Genomic DNA, 15,473 nt, shown 5'->3' with positions numbered 1-15,473 from the left:
AGCTCTGGGAGACTGGGAGGAGCTCTGTGTGCAGCAGAGACTTTACCACCAACCCCCACCCTTCACCAGCCCTGTGAAAATGGTCCACCTGCTGCTGTCAGTCCTACACTTTCCTTGCCTGAAGCAACTGTCATCCCAAAAGATCCTGATAGCCAGGCCAGCTGGAAGCAGGGACTAAAAGAAGAATGTTAGCATGTCTTTCCCCACGCTTGTACCTTAAATATCTTCCATGCAGTTCAGAGGGTGTAATTTTAGACTCCACATGAGGCAGGAGCAAACAGTTTGTAGCTGAAGTCAAAGTCAGAAGCAGTTGGCTCTGTCCTGAGTCATAGATTAGACAGACTTACCCTTCCTTTTGATATTAGTAGAAAGAAGCTCACCAGGCCAAAACATGTCAAACAGTAGAGACGTGGAAGACCTCAATGAAGAAGACATTGATGAGGATGAAATCCTTGCTATGCTTTCACCTGAGGAGCTTAAGGAGCTCCAGAGTGAGATGGATGTAATTATTGCCCCCGATGAGAGTGTACCAGTTGGGCAGAGACAGAAGGACCAGACGGAGAAGCCCCCGACAGGCACGTTCGACCACAGATCCCTGGTTGATTACCTCTACTGGGAGAAAGAGTCCAAACGTATGCTTGAGGAAGAAAGAGTGCCTGCTACTCTGCTGCCCAGTGAGGTAAGAGGTGAAACTCTCAAAAGTTAATTTACAGATTAATTTAGTTAAATTAATTTTATTTTATTTAAATAATAGCATTCAATTAGAAACTAGAAACCTTGTGAAATGGCAGAATAAAAAAGATAATGTTTGGAAAATAACTTGGTCTGATGTGCTGTTTTCATCAGAAAACTTTGAGGGAGGAAGCTGAAAAGAAAGAAAAAGAAGAAAACACAGAAAATGGGAAATATGAAGTCTATGAAGTGATAGAGGAAGTAATTGAGGAGCACACTGTAGATGGTATTGATGGAGAGGAAATTATAGAGGAGATCATTGAGGAAATCGTGGAAGAGGTTGATGAGATGGATGAAAAAGACGTGGAGGTGGATATAAAAGGTGAGAAAGAGGTGAAGTCACCTGTGAACACAGACAGACATGAAACTATAGACAATCATGTAGAGCCTCAAGACAACAACACAGATGACAATAGGCCTTTTTCAGACACAAAGGAGAAGAGTGAGAGCGCAGCCCCAGAGCACAGCATGTCACAAGTTGAAGAGAAAGAGGAAATTAAAACTACAGACTCTTTGCTCCCCAAAGAGGCGCCAGAGGAGCCACAGATAAATGAAACCAATGATAAGCTCCCACAGAAAGAAGAGAGAAAAATTAACAAATTAAAAATTCCAAAGCTGGCACTCAATAATGTAAAAATGACATCAAGACCTTCAGGAAATGAGACAAATTTGGATTCAACACTTGACAAAATACGCAAAAATAACCCCTCTGTCACTGAGGTAAACCTCAACAACATAGAAAACATTCCCAAAGAGATGCTCTTGGACTATGTCAATGCCTTGAAGAAGAACAAATATGTGAAAACCTTCAGCATAGCCAATACCGGTGTGGATGAAAACATAGCTTTCAACCTGGCCAACATGTTACGAGAGAATCGCAGCATTACAACTTTAAATATCGAGTCCAACTTCATAACCGGAAAGGGCATCGTTGCCATCATCCGCTGCCTCCAATTCAATGAGACTCTCACAGAGCTGCGTTTTCATAACCAGAGGCATATGCTGGGTCACCACGCGGAGATGGAGATCTCACGCCTGCTCAAAGCCAACAACACCCTCCTGAAGATGGGCTACCATTTTGAGCTGCCAGGGCCCAGGATGGTGGTCACCAACATTTTGACCAGGAATCTCGACCGCCAGAGGCAGCTGAGGAAGGAGGACCAAAGGCAGCAGCAAATGAAGGAGCAAAAGGAGCTGATGCAGATGTATGAGAGCAGTCTGAACCTGCCTCCTGGTTTACTTGAGATGCTAGGGTACATACCGCCTCTAGAACTCCTGCGGGAGCATGGGCTTATCCCACCCATGTCAGAAGTGAGCGCTGTACCTCAAACACACCAACAAGCAGTACAACCACAGCCTCAGAAGCAGCCCAAGCACAACAGCGCTCTCAAACAACCCAGTGCCGAACCAGCAAACCCACTAAGGGACGTCCAGCTGAAGAGGACTCCCAAGAAACGTGATCCTTTCCTGGATCTAAACCCAAGGGATGACAGGAGACCCGAGAGGGCATCCTTCCAGCTGAGGAAAACTCCCAAAGTAAAGGATGTAGGCAGCGAAGGGATGATAGATGAAAGAGCAAACCTGACTGATGTGATTAAGACTTTGAAGCCCGTCCCTCGCAGACGAGTCCCACCAAAGGTTGAGCTCACACCCCGTGATCAACTACTAAGTGAGATCAAACAGAGCAATGTGGCCTATCTTAAATCTGTGAGTATCCAAGAATTAGTACTGTGATATCATATAGTTGGGATCCTGTGTTCAGGGGCATGCATAACATCTGACATGTTAGGGTTTTTTAATCGATAAACAGGGTTACTGCTTTCATATTCATATGTGAATTTGTTCTAGTATTATCTATAATGATCTTCTGCTGTCATAGAAATTCAAGTCATCTTTTCATTCTTTCCTTTGTCACTGCTTACAGGTGCCACTCCCAAAAGTCCTGGAATCAAGTGAAACAAGTCTCCTCTGAGGCTGCAATTTCAGCTGTTTTTCTTCACCATACTGTTTATCTTACACATATTTGGTATTAGTCACTCTAAAACTACTCAAATGAACTGGGCAAAATAAGAGTGAACTATACTTTCATTACACATAAAAAATATTGTCTGGTTGTTGTTCCACTCTTGTGTTGCTCACTGAATGCTGTTGAAAGTCATGCCAATGAAAGTATAAGAATTTCAAAGAAAGTTCATCGCCAAAACATCTCCTATTCAATTGTAATTCAAATGTTCCACCTCTTTCATGATTTGCTATCTCTAAAACACAGCACATGGTGAACATATTGTTTGTTGACATAAGACTTTCGTATATTGTCCAAATATATGACAAATTTAGCTACAAAAATATTTTTTAGTGTAGGTTTGTTTGATTAAATGTTAGAGGATCCAATTGGGAGCAAAGCTCTTCCATATATTTGCATTTAGCTTCCAACTTTTTATTTTTTATTAAAATTGGATATCACTGTTGCAGTGCTTTCTATGTCAAATTAAATGGATCCCCAGTGAATCATTGCACTTGCTCCCCAGTAGCTTTTTGCTATTGCTTACAGGCGCAGATATGAAAAAAGACAAATTACTCCCTTGTTTTTTTAAAGGCGAGGTATTTGCGGAAAGGGTGGTGAGTCAGAATCCTGAAAAGCTGATGCCATGTAGATAATTATTTAAACTGAATCGAGTGACAAGGTGTACAATCCTGGAAGGGATATTCATTAGTTCACTATTCGGTAGTGTTATAAATAGGCTTTCATTTTGTTTCAGTACTAGCCTGCAATTCACCACTTTGATTTAACCCAAATAACAAGGACTTAAGTTTGTGATTAATAAATGCATCCATATACTCACAAACTGAGACTCAGTTGGGAAAAGACTGCAACACAAATCCTGTTATCTTTATTTTAATAGATGCCATGTTAACTTCAAGTTCAGTGATTTTATCATCACTTTTCAAGAATGAAAAAGTCACATAAAACAAAGATAACATATAATATAGCATCCACATAACAAAGAATCTCTCTGAACTTACACTTGTGAAGGTAGGATCCACAAACTGCAGTCAATGTGCATGTGTGAAACAACTGCCAGGAGTGTAAGTATAAAATGAACGCTTAACATCACAGATGATTAATTTAGTTCTTCTTTTTTACAAGAAAAAGGGATTTGATCCCAGTAGCATGGGATGTCTCTTCATCTCTAGTCCAGTATTTACTAATTAAGAGAGAACAGTGATAAATTAAAGTTCATTCATTTAAACTCTGTTTTCTTGCAGCCGTTTTATACATTTCTGCATGCTATATTGTGAATGTAAAGACACATTAGAAATAACAACAAACTTATACATACCATGACATAATATTCAAACAATAAAGCTGCACTTGCCATTCATTTTTCAATATTGCATAGCTGTGATCAAAAGGGATACAGTCAGGCCAGCCTGTATGGTCAGAAACTGTAAGCACAAATCTTTTGATAAAAGGAATATTTAAACTCCATGATTATCAGTCAGGACATACAACCATGTCTCCACCAGAAGCACACTGGTCTCAGATCAGTATTCCTACATTGGCAAGATGGGAGTTATTGCTGTTTAATAAGCAGTTAATCCACTGGGTGTTGGGTCTGTATCTTGGTAATGTGGGTTTACTCAGTGAGAAGAAAATTAAACATGCTTGTTTTGAGGTAGCAAACTGAAAGGATCCATATTGTTGTTGTTTTTTAAAGAACAAATATAATTGGTTATGAATGTCTGCATTAGATATTCAGTTCAGACTGCTTTATTTGGATGAAATACTCGTCGTCGTGTCAAACAAAGTGCATTGTCGACAGGGGAAAATTAGTTGTTTTTGGGTATATTTTTGACACAGGAGTGCTCAAACTTTGGTAACCTTAAGTGCCCATTGCCTTTCAACATCCAATACACGCTGTGATTGTGCAAATCATGTTATAATGTTATTATCCATCTATGCACTTTAGACAGGGTAAACAAACAAACGTATAAGAGAAAAAAGTCAAACAAAAACAGAAAAACAGTATGGGAATGCAAACATCAGTAACTTTACATGTATAAAGGGGATAAACGCTATCGAAGTTTTAATCCGGGCTGCATGACTTCCCTCGGCACACTTTTGCCTTATTCCTTCAGTTTGCTTTCAATGAAATCCTGAATCTTGTTCATTTTCTCCTCCTGCTGATCCAGGAGGTCCATGATGATACCCATGGGGGTCTTCTTTAGCCCAACACCCTCAATCTTGTTCTCCAGTCTGTTTTTCATGTTGCGCAGTCTCAGAGAGGCATGGATCAGTATTACTGCAGGAAAGGCAACAGCAAGTCATTTCTACTTTTTTTCCAATTTGAAAATAAGAAACATAAATGACAGTATCTCAGACTTAATAGATGATATTATACGGAATCTTGGAAAACAAGAAAACAAAATGTGATACTGTTGCAACTCCGACTATAAGCAGGTGTAAGGATTGGCGTGCCTTTTATTCCCGTGTCAGGCAGATACTGAATGCATGACATCAGCCAGTAAATGCAGTTCTGTCCAAATCAACAACCCATAGCAACCCGTCAACACAGCCAGCCGTGGGCAGGGCTCCTGGGATCAAACTGTCTCATCTATCCGCCATGATGTTAGAGCTGCTACATTTGGGTCCAACCCATCAATTATCTAAACCACTCTGCCGACCGTCTGACTCTAAATGTATTTAGAGAGCTGTAGCAGAATCCAAAACTATACCTCTAAAGTACATTATAGCTCACTCTGATGTACTGCTACTTTATTTTCCAATCTGCGTCATGAATGAATGCATGTCAGTAATGCAGCACACACTGTTCATCCCTACAGTGAGTCAGAATGAGAGAGTGTTTGGAAAAGCTTGTTCACCCCCAGGAAAACCTCAGCTATGCATCCCTGCGTGACTCAACATCCCCCAATAACAGTTTTCATGGTGTTACATTAGACAACAAGTTTTTGGCATATAAGTTAAGTTGAAATTAAAAATAGAGTAGGCCAAGCACCAAAAGAGACTAAATATCTTCGTCACATCTGTTAAAATAAGAGTTGAGAGGCTAATTACCAGGGAACTGGTTAGATGCCTCAAAGTTAGTTTTTTGTGTCAAACTCACAGTGTTGCAGAAAATACAGAATGAGAGAGAGGAATGTGTGTGATTCCTCATAACTAACTAACCATCAAATTTTACAAGGCTCATGCCCTTAAATCGCAAGTGGGAGAGTTGTTGCAATCAAGAAGAAACTATTAAAAATGACTTAAAGCTCAATTTTTCCATTTTCTATATGCGTTTTTAGGGCAACATTGGCAAATCTTTTTAAATATTTAAAACATTAAGCTTGAATGTTCATTATTTATCTTGGGCACAGCAGTTTAACTAAATAAAATTCTTGTCATCACGTGACCAAAATTCAATATTCATGTGCTAATACCATTTCCGTGACAACTGAGCACACTCCACCCTCTAATAGCTCTAGCTTAAAAAGCTCTGGAAATTTTGCATTAAATGAGTGGACCTTCAGTTAAGAATTCTTTTGTCAAAAATAATAAAGTCAGATTACTGAGTAAAGTCAATAATTCTGGATTTTAAATCTTAGAATTCCCACAAGATTAATCTCAGTGTATTTCTGTGTTGCTCAATTAAATCTCTCACATAGCCCTAATCCTCTTCAGTAACAGAACCTGATCATACCTTGCCTAAACCAAGGATGTGTCTGAAAACACTCCCTTGTACACTGATTTACTACTCCCTATCTAATTAGACACTTAATAGTTAACTCTTTTGTGTGCGGTAAATTGAGATTTTGGACCCTTATAAATCATCATTTTGCGTCATCGCTGATAGCTGTAAGTCGCAAGACTGTGAATTTTCTTATCTATAAACAGTGATACACTGCACTGAGATTGTTAGCAGAAAGTGGTACACATGCCACGGACACGGCTTTAGGACACTATACAGTGAATATACATTTCACACTTAAAAATTCAGACAGTGAAGTAAAAAGGGGGACAGTAAATGTAATGCATTATATGGTATGTAGGGAGTGATTTCTGACAGCCTGAATATAATTTTATAACTGAATTCTCCATTCCCTTGTTTTAAAAGTAAACAGAAAACAGTGTGGAATCCGCTGAAACTTACACAGCAAAGGGAAAGTGATTCCAAAGATGAAGACCATGACACCACCGCACAACGACAGCACAAAGTAACTGGTGGCCATGACCCCGATGACAAACAGCGTGGGGTTCTTCTTTTTGAAGTTCTTGACGATGGCCTTGTTTTCTCCTGCCCACACTGAACCAATGAAGACCAGAGTCACCACAGCTCCGCCCAGAAACATGCCCAATGGGTTCAGGAACCTGAATATTGGAACATGATGAAATGACATACAGATGGAGGACAAATGAATGGAAAAACCAACATGAAGTGTCTCAGTCAGGCCAACACGAGCCTCCAGAACTGCTTCAGTGCTCCTTGCCAAGTCTGTGTTTTGTAGGGATGAACACTGTGTTCCTCCACAAGATATTCCCTCATTTATAGATAAACAACGTTTATTTAATCAGGTAATGTCACTGAAATCAAGATGATCAAGAAATGAGATCTGGGGACTGTAAAGGCTTTAGCATATTATTCACGTCATTTTCAAACTCACCAAACCATTTGTGAGCCCTGGTGCATGGAACCATCTGCATTTGATATGTATGTTTTTCCTTTAATGTCCCGGTCTGTCAGTTGGTGTAACCCACAAGAGGGCAGATGCCTGCAGTAAGGCCACTGTCTAAGAGTAAGGCCTACATCCTCATGAATTCCACTTATCCTTTATTCAAAGGACTGAACCAGCTTCATATTATGCTAAATCACGGCATTGATATGTGGTGGAATGTAGCATCATTGAATGTCATAAACACTCAACATCCCAATACGTAGCTTTAATTTTAAAATAAAGAGGATTAAGTTATGGTGGACCGCTTATGAAGCACTTTTAAGCTAGCTAACGTTGTAGCAGTATTCTTAGTGAAAGTTCCTGTTACTGAATACACATATATTTAGAAAGAAAATGTGTAACTGCTACAGGCCAAGCAAGATAATTGTCGAAAACGCAGAGGCGACAAACAAGTTACGGCGCTTCAAATGTTGGCACAATAGTAGCAAATGTTACATGAATAGCCTGCGTTGTCACGATGGGTGTGTATAGATAGGACTGCTGGGTATGCAGGCTAATTAAACACAGAGCTAGAGATGCGTTAGGATGCTACCAGGACTTACCCTACAATGAGGAAAACCACCAGAGCCACGGCGAAATAATTCGTCTGGTAGTACAGTAAATTACTGATCACTCGGTTGTTCCACTTTGTTAAATCTCCGAACTCAGGTTTGGCGAACCGGTCCGCTCCGGGGAAGAAATCATCCCACGGTCTGAGCGGTGCAAGCTCCATCTTGGCTGCCATGTCTTCGACTTGTAGTTGAGCAACACACAAACACAAACAAACCCACACACGCTGCGTAATATTTTGACAGGTCAGCTGATCACAGTCTGAGCGTGGAAGAGGGACGTCGCAAGAGGCCGCACTCTGGCTCAAAATATCGCGAGATTCACAATCTGGAAGGTGTTTGGAGTTTAAGACTTGCGTCCTAGATTGCGCAGCAGCAACGCAGAAGATTTAAATGATTAGATATAAGTAAAAACAACCATTTAAAAACATCTAAAAAAGTTACAGTTATTTAAACTTGCAATATAATTGGTGTTTAACAAATTTTTCAATATTTGCAAGGTAAAATTGTTTATCTTTAACTGTGTGTAAATAAGTAAATCTAAACAGCCCATTATTGGTAATACAGACCATATTTTGAATTACTACCAATACAACAATATCTTACCAAAATTGTCTTGTGAGAAAAAAAACTATAATTAAATGTAGCAGTGTTTCAGTAAACTTTCTGTCATTTAAAGCTTAACAGGGTAACATATAATCTAACATGGCACTTCTATTTCATTCATGGTCAATTTTCTTTGGGGGAGCGGGGGACGTATTATTCTACAGTATAACTATTCTATAAAGATATTATAATATACAGTACGGTTTGGTGAGGGAACAACATCTCTGATGGGTCTGTAATTATTTCTGAAGCAGGAGAAAACTGTATTTCCCCTGTATGGGTACTTGGAGCTGCTGTGTGCAGCTTTGACACTCGGAAACACAACAGTCACAATCGAGGACATGGGACCGTGAAAGTATGGCGGATGCCGAGGAGCCGTAAGTGTCAATGGACTGAAAATATAATTATGTCGCTGTTAATCTTTCGCCTTTTGTCGTTAACCCGGCATGCTTGAACCCTGTTTTACTTTTTTCTTTTAGGGAGAAGAAAAGAAGGCGAATAGAGGACCTTACTGAGAAGTTAGTGACGAATGCTAAATAAAGGTCTCTGCCTGGCAGCAGGTTTGCGTTGCACTCTGAGCAGCGACTGCTGAGCCGGGAGACATGAAAATAAACATTTTTAGCAAGGAACAGCTTTAAAACCCCACTTATCTGTTTGTACAATTCATCCATTTGCACAATGTATCCATTCACAGTGTCAAACACAATGCAATGCTCTGCACCAGTTCTGCATCCTCCTTGCAAGACAAATCCGGAATGATCAGAACATTATAGCTGTGTACCAACTCCATAGCACATCCTAATCCTGGGAAGGTTTTGACTATGTGATGTGTTCATTGACTGTAAATATGACAACCAAGTAAACAAGAAACAAATCAGTAATCCATTCAAAGGAACACTTGACTTATGAGTGTGCTGTACACTTATGTGCCACAATGCAATGCACAAAGTAAAAATGGAGGAGCTACATACAGCTGAAAAAAACAATGGCGGTGAAAAATTTGCAGTTTGATGTATGACGGGGCATGTATTGTATAATTGCCTGTTGTATGTAATTGTAAATTGATTTCTTGTATTCTAACAGCAAAAACAGTATACTGTAAAGCTTAGTATACTGTATAAAATTATTTTGGGATTGGGACACAGTCTATGTTTATGGATATTCTTCTGCCGTGTTTGTTATAAATCTGGTTTCCTGATTCCAGGACTCCAAGATTTATCCATTTCAAGAGATAGAGATGCAACATTTTTAACTAAATAAATAAGACTTCACTGCAAGTCTAGTTGATGGTAACTCATATGACTAACTTAGAGTGTTTTTTCAGATTACTGGGTATTCATAAATCAGTGATTGAAAGCAATTTAAGTGTGGCTTGTTTTTTCTCAGTACATTCCTTTCATCTATTTTTATGTATTTATTAATCTCCATGACTGTTATTAATACTGCAATTAGCACTGCTTTCTTTCACTGCCTTTTTCACACAACTTTCAGGAAACGTCGCCCTTGGAAAAATAAAAATGCATGTAATAAATATTACAGGGAGAAATGTACTAATTTAAGGTATAATACCATATCAGTATATCTTGGTGTTGTGTGTCCAGAATGGCTGTAGATGGGGGACACAGGGACGGTGGTTGTGACTGGGATGGCCGGTGGAATCATGTGAGGAAGTTTTTGGAGAGACCTGGCCCGTTCACCCACCCTGACTTTGAGCCAAGCACTGAGGTGACATAGAAATGGAATCGTAAATCATTCAGTTCATATGAATCAGTCTAGTGTTATAACGCTTCACACTGTCCAGTGACAGTGATATTTTAAATCACAGTACATTTTTATTCTTTAAAATGGTGGTGTTTCTTTCATCTCAGTCTCTACAGTTCTTGTTGGAGACATGCAAGATTTTGGTCATTGGTGCAGGAGGACTTGGATGTGAACTCCTCAAAAATCTGGTAGGAAATAGCATTCATTTATGTAATAAATGTAAGCTGAGCAAACACAAACTGCATTTACTGGTTGCGTCTTTATAGAAGTTCTTACAAAGTCTTGTTGTGCTTTAGGCCCTGTCTGGGTTTCGCATTATTCATGTGGTTGACATGGACACAATTGATGTGTCCAACCTCAACAGGCAGTTTCTTTTCAGGTAAGTTTCACCATATATATATATATATATATAGCGAGAGAGAGAGAGAGAGAGAGATACTCATCTTCATTTTTATAATATTTCCTTTAATTATTTGCACAATGCATAGTATGATGTAATAGTCTTATAGCCCTCAGTTGAAAATAGGAATAGCATGTAACTGTAACTGACTGACATGAATGTTCCTCTAGATGACTATAGTACCGTAACAGTTCTTGTGTGATCAGATCTTCTTACATTCAGCATGTCATATGTCCTATGATTAACTGTTAATATACATTAGGCCCAAAGATGTTGGAAGGCCAAAGGCAGAAGTGGCTGCCGACTTTATCAACAGTCGTATCCCTGGATGTAAAGTTGTCCCGTATCCTTTTCAGAAACAATTTTTACAGTTGAAAAACAATGCAGGTTTTGTTCACATTGCATAAAACAACATGATTTTTTTATTCCTTATTAATAACACACAGTCACTTTAAAAAGATCCAAGACTTTGATGACTCGTTCTACAGGCGTAAGTGTTTTTCTGTGCATTAGCAGAGCTTACCAAGGAAGCACCTCAGAGGTTTTAAACGCTTTTTTAAATCTTTTTGCAGAGTTCCACATCATTGTCTGTGGACTGGACTCCATCATTGCCAGACGCTGGATGAACGGGATGCTGGTAGGAGAGAGGAATGATTGATTTTCTTTATTGCATTTCAATGTTATTGTCTCCTCATATGACTTCGCATGTCAGAAGCATATATATGTGTAATCTATGGTGATGTATGATTGACATTGCCTTCTCTAGATATCCCTCCTGAGCTATGAAGATGGAGTCCTGGACCCCAGCTCCATCATTCCCCTCATTGATGGAGGAACGGAGGGCTTTAAAGGAAACGCTCGTGTCATTCTCCCTGGCATGACTGCATGCATCGACTGCACTTTGGAGCTGTACCCGCCACAGGTCACTTTTCTTGTAGTTTCAGTTTAAAGATTCATAAATACACTAAAGGATAGCAATATATTACCTTTTTACAAAAGCTTTCAGCTTGTCTTTTGGTTGGGAGAAAGCATCTGTGATGTACTGGAGGTGATGTTTCACATCGACATCTAACAGACTGAACAGAAAAAGAAATAGCGCCTCAAGATTACAGAAAAAGTGTGTGAAGTGCAAAAGCAGCACAGCAGTGACAATTTTGTACCAAAGTTCTTGCTAAAACACACATAAGAGAAAGTATAAAAAAAGAATACAGTTTGATGAGTTTGATGATTTAACTTTTTCATTAACAGTTTCAAGGAGTTATTTTATACTTTTGATATTATAGCTGTCAGAGTCTTTTTCCAATTTCACTATGCTGAACAGAAAAAAATAACGGCCTGTACTGCTCTTTTAATGCATTTATGCTTGAACTTAATTTAATATCCACAGATTAATTTCCCCATGTGCACCATTGCGTCAATGCCGAGGCTACCGGAACATTGCATTGAATATGCCAGAATCTTACAGTGGCCCAAAGAAAATCCATTTGGAGGTAAGCTACAATATTTACATTTTCCTTTTGTTTTATATTAACAATATTTAACCTGCTGCCTTCTACATTATATCAATAAAGGCTAACAACAGTGGTTTCCTTTTCAACTAGATACCAGTTTAGATGGAGACAATCCAGACCACATCCAATGGGTGTTTGAAAGAGCCCGAGAAAGAGCTGCAGAGTTTAACATTACAGGAGTGACATACAGACTCACTCAAGGTGAACCTATGAATGAAAACAATTCAAATTATGTATTATATAGCTCTGATGTCATACATTAGCCAGACTTAGTTTGGTGGAACTGATAGATTTCTCATTGAATGCTGTCTCGTAATAATGTGCTGGAATTAAACTCATGACCGTTTTTCTGCAACAGGAGTTGTGAAGAGGATCATTCCTGCAGTGGCATCAACTAATGCTGTTATTGCTGGTATGAAACTCAAAAGATTTTGAGGCAGTAGCTTTTGCTGTTAATAAATGTTGACAGACACTTAAAACAATTGGTGCGATATTTTTGTAATGTATTTGGTGAAATATCCAAAGAAATAGACACTTGGCTAAGCCCCTGTAGTTGCTGTTGCTACGTCTATCAAGTTAACAATGATAACTGTGGCAGACTTACCCCTCGAAAATTTAATGTCATTTTTTTGTTATAGGTCTTTGATGGGTTTGTTTATTTCATGCAGAAGCAAATAAAGCAGGCTACTTATTTCTGTCAGCTAAACTGACTGGCTTCAGCAGACTTTATCAGCTACAGCGTGCTAGCTACTTAATGCTAATTCCTTAAAACCGGTGGAAACCTCCAGTTGAGATCTCTTTTGAAAACAATAACCATTTAAACAAGTCTTAAATATGCACACGATGGCTTCATACATGATAGAATGCTAACACAGTGAGGCTAAAGCTACATGTCCTTACCCAAATCCAATACAGCACAGCACAGCACAGAGGCACTATTGTCACTCTAAACTCTGATATGGTAGCATCTTGGCTCTTATGTAGTTGATGTGTTTGTCCTAAGTGGTAATTTTTCCAACACAAACGGTAATCCATAAATATAGCTAGCTCATTTCTCTAGTTAGCTAATGATATGCTCCTTGGTCTTGGAAGATAGCTTGATTGCTACTGTAGGTAGGTTGTAAGTTTGTTAGCTGGGGATGCTAATGTTTGTGCTTATGTTAGAGCAGACAGATACACTGTTTTATCTATGCCTTACTGTTTTGTTCTTGTGTTCTAACCCTTGTGTTTGGAAAGGCAAAAACAAACAAAAAGAAAAACCACTCGTCTATTCACACCGACTTGGCATGTGGAGAAATCCAAAGCTTGACCAAAGTTGTGATTGGACAATTGCTGTTTGGAGGAGGAGTTTAGTGAACCATTAATTATGAGTTTTTGTACTTAAATAAATGTACAATTCACGTAACTATACTTAATTTTGTCTTTGTTCTCCATAGCTGCCTGTGCCACGGAGGTTTTTAAAATTGCTACAAGGTTAGGTGCAGAAAAAAAACATCTTTACTCCTCATCCAAGTTATTTGCTGATTTGTCAAATGAACATTACTTAACATTAGATTTTGTTTTGCAGTGCATATATTCCTTTAAATAATTACCTGGTCTTTAATGACGTGGATGGACTGTACACCTACACTTTTGAAGCTGAACGAAAGGTTTGTTGTGCCCTAATTGTCAGTGTAATGTAAATTTCTTTGTACAGAGTATAATCACTTGACTCTGGTTATCTGCAGGAAAATTGTTCGGCCTGCAGCCAGGTACCTCAGGATCTCCAGTTCTCTCCTTCTGCCAAATTACAGGAGGTTTTAGAGTACCTAACAGAGAACTCCTCTCTGTGAGTATTCACAAAAAAAAAAACATTTAGTGATGCTTCTTTAACAATTAGGTTAAAATTTTGTATAAATGTTTTCCAGACAAATGAAATCCCCGGCTATCACCACAACTCTTGAAGGGAAGAATAAGACACTGTATTTGCAGGTAATATACAGTATACATTTTTGAGAATGCTGCATGCTGTTTCATTATAAACGATGATTAAACTATGATTACAATTTTATTCCAGTCTGTGAAATCCATCGAGGAACGAACCAGACCAAACCTCTGCAAGACTTTGAAAGGTAATAAGAAGCAGCACTCCCCCTCATTATTCCCAGTCTGTCCAAAGTGACCTGTAGCTGACATTCATGATAACATCCGTGTAATACTATATGTTTTTTCCTCTGATGCAGAGCTGGGCCTGTCGGATGGACAGGAACTAGCTGTGGCCGACGTCACCACGCCCCAGACGGTTCTCTTCAAGCTCAATTTCACCACCTGAACATTCATTACAGCACTTATGTCAGATTGACTGCATCTGAATGGGAACTGGGTCTTGTATCACAAGGTTACTGTGATGTTACAGCAGCACATTTGATGTAATAATGTAAATAAGATGAGTAAGGTCCCACTTTTGGGATACAATTGGTTGTCATATGAATATAGAATCATTTAACAGCATTGTTTTTTTTCTAATAATAACATTGTGTACTTCTTTGTGTGTTTGTCCTGTGCTGACTTATCTTGTAGCTATTTCCCTGTCAATCAAATGAGAATAATGATGTGCACTATGCTCTAATAAAGCTTTATTATCATGGTTGTGGAGGAATCTTTTCCCCCATGTCATCTTTCTTAACTTGGAAGCAATAGGGCAGCTGCGCTGATCATCTCGAAAAACTTTAAAATCCCCGATATACTTGCTTTTTAACAATGCGTAGGTTTCGACAGGTGTCAGCGTCGCAAACGGCATTGTTCACATGCTTTCTTGCGTACTTTGCGTGTACCTAGACGATTAAACGTGAATCCACTAGGGGGCAGATCAGGGCTTGATCATCACTCGCTGACAACCTCCGAATATGCACATCGTTAACAAAGCAAACAGCGACACTCGAGGAGGGTATGATTTTAATGAGACATCATAACGATCTTGGTAATTGCAGACTAGCTCCAAGTGTTTTATTGTAAACATCCCGCAATAAATGTCCTTTTTTAAGTCTGCTGATGACCACCTTCTTTTACGTTTAATGGCAGTTGGGTAACCAACTGCCCCATGTTCATGTGCTGAATTGCATCTTGCGGACAAGTAACGTTAATTTCTGGAGACATGCACAACCTACACTTCAAAGGAACGCAGGGTACGAGTGGCAGCCA

The 15,473-nt window shown here is 39.1% G+C and overlaps 3 protein-coding genes across 4 annotated transcripts; 2 read left to right on the top strand and 1 right to left on the bottom strand.

Annotated features, from left to right (window-relative positions):
• Window positions 1-102: 102 nt before the first annotated feature.
• Window positions 103-2,861, top strand: lmod3 (leiomodin 3 (fetal)). The gene is made up of 3 exons (XM_046057117.1): window positions 103-679; window positions 847-2,439; window positions 2,657-2,861. The coding sequence occupies exons 1-3, from the start codon at window positions 392-394 to the stop codon at window positions 2,702-2,704; spliced, it is 1,929 nt and encodes a 642-aa protein (XP_045913073.1). The 5' UTR covers window positions 103-391; the 3' UTR covers window positions 2,705-2,861.
• A 728-nt stretch (window positions 2,862-3,589) lies between these two features.
• LOC123975093 (PRA1 family protein 3-like) lies at window positions 3,590-8,256 on the bottom strand. Its single transcript, XM_046056249.1, has 3 exons — window positions 8,010-8,256; window positions 6,885-7,102; window positions 3,590-5,036 (listed from the first exon to the last, which is right to left on the bottom strand). Exons 1-3 carry the CDS (start codon window positions 8,189-8,191, stop codon window positions 4,861-4,863), a joined length of 576 nt encoding a protein of 191 aa, XP_045912205.1. The 5' UTR covers window positions 8,192-8,256; the 3' UTR covers window positions 3,590-4,860.
• A 624-nt stretch (window positions 8,257-8,880) lies between these two features.
• On the top strand, window positions 8,881-14,919 carry LOC123975092 (NEDD8-activating enzyme E1 catalytic subunit-like). Of its 2 annotated transcripts, XM_046056247.1 has the most exons (18): window positions 8,881-8,998; window positions 9,101-9,139; window positions 10,223-10,346; window positions 10,490-10,570; window positions 10,679-10,761; window positions 11,045-11,125; window positions 11,229-11,272; window positions 11,355-11,419; window positions 11,549-11,704; window positions 12,170-12,272; window positions 12,384-12,494; window positions 12,652-12,705; window positions 13,730-13,766; window positions 13,861-13,942; window positions 14,021-14,121; window positions 14,201-14,264; window positions 14,350-14,404; window positions 14,516-14,919. In XM_046056247.1, exons 1-18 carry the CDS (start codon window positions 8,979-8,981, stop codon window positions 14,602-14,604), a joined length of 1,389 nt encoding a protein of 462 aa, XP_045912203.1. In that variant the 5' UTR covers window positions 8,881-8,978; the 3' UTR covers window positions 14,605-14,919. The 2 variants fall into 2 exon arrangements, with proteins under 2 accessions (XP_045912203.1, XP_045912204.1); XM_046056248.1 differs by lacking the exons at window positions 8,881-8,998; window positions 9,101-9,139 and adding an exon at window positions 9,145-9,163.
• The last annotated feature ends 554 nt before the right edge of the window (window positions 14,920-15,473 follow it).

Source organism: Micropterus dolomieu, linkage group LG08, assembly GCF_021292245.1.
Source record: "Micropterus dolomieu isolate WLL.071019.BEF.003 ecotype Adirondacks linkage group LG08, ASM2129224v1, whole genome shotgun sequence".
Lineage (NCBI taxonomy): Eukaryota > Metazoa > Chordata > Actinopteri > Centrarchiformes > Centrarchidae > Micropterus > Micropterus dolomieu.
Note: the sequence above shows the minus strand (reverse complement) of the source record. Positions and strands in the feature narration are given on the sequence as shown.

Excerpts from the sequence above, each read along its gene's own strand:
- lmod3 (XM_046057117.1), top strand. The coding sequence starts at position 392 with ATGTCAAACAGTAGAGACGTGGAAGACCTCAATGAAGAAGACATTGAT. Across the intron at positions 680-846 it reads CTACTCTGCTGCCCAGTGAG|AAAACTTTGAGGGAGGAAGC; the intron begins GTAAGAGGTGAA and ends TGTTTTCATCAG. Across the intron at positions 2,440-2,656 it reads ATGTGGCCTATCTTAAATCT|GTGCCACTCCCAAAAGTCCT; the intron begins GTGAGTATCCAA and ends CACTGCTTACAG.
- LOC123975093 (XM_046056249.1), bottom strand. The coding sequence starts at position 8,191 with ATGGCAGCCAAGATGGAGCTTGCACCGCTCAGACCGTGGGATGATTTC. Across the intron at positions 7,103-8,009 it reads GTGGTTTTCCTCATTGTAGG|GTTCCTGAACCCATTGGGCA; the intron begins GTAAGTCCTGGT and ends TCCAATATTCAG. Across the intron at positions 5,037-6,884 it reads AATCACTTTCCCTTTGCTGT|TAATACTGATCCATGCCTCT; the intron begins GTAAGTTTCAGC and ends CCTTTCCTGCAG.
- LOC123975092 (XM_046056247.1), top strand. The coding sequence starts at position 8,979 with ATGGCGGATGCCGAGGAGCC. Across the intron at positions 10,347-10,489 it reads ACTTTGAGCCAAGCACTGAG|TCTCTACAGTTCTTGTTGGA; the intron begins GTGACATAGAAA and ends CTTTCATCTCAG. Across the intron at positions 10,571-10,678 it reads GTGAACTCCTCAAAAATCTG|GCCCTGTCTGGGTTTCGCAT; the intron begins GTAGGAAATAGC and ends GTTGTGCTTTAG.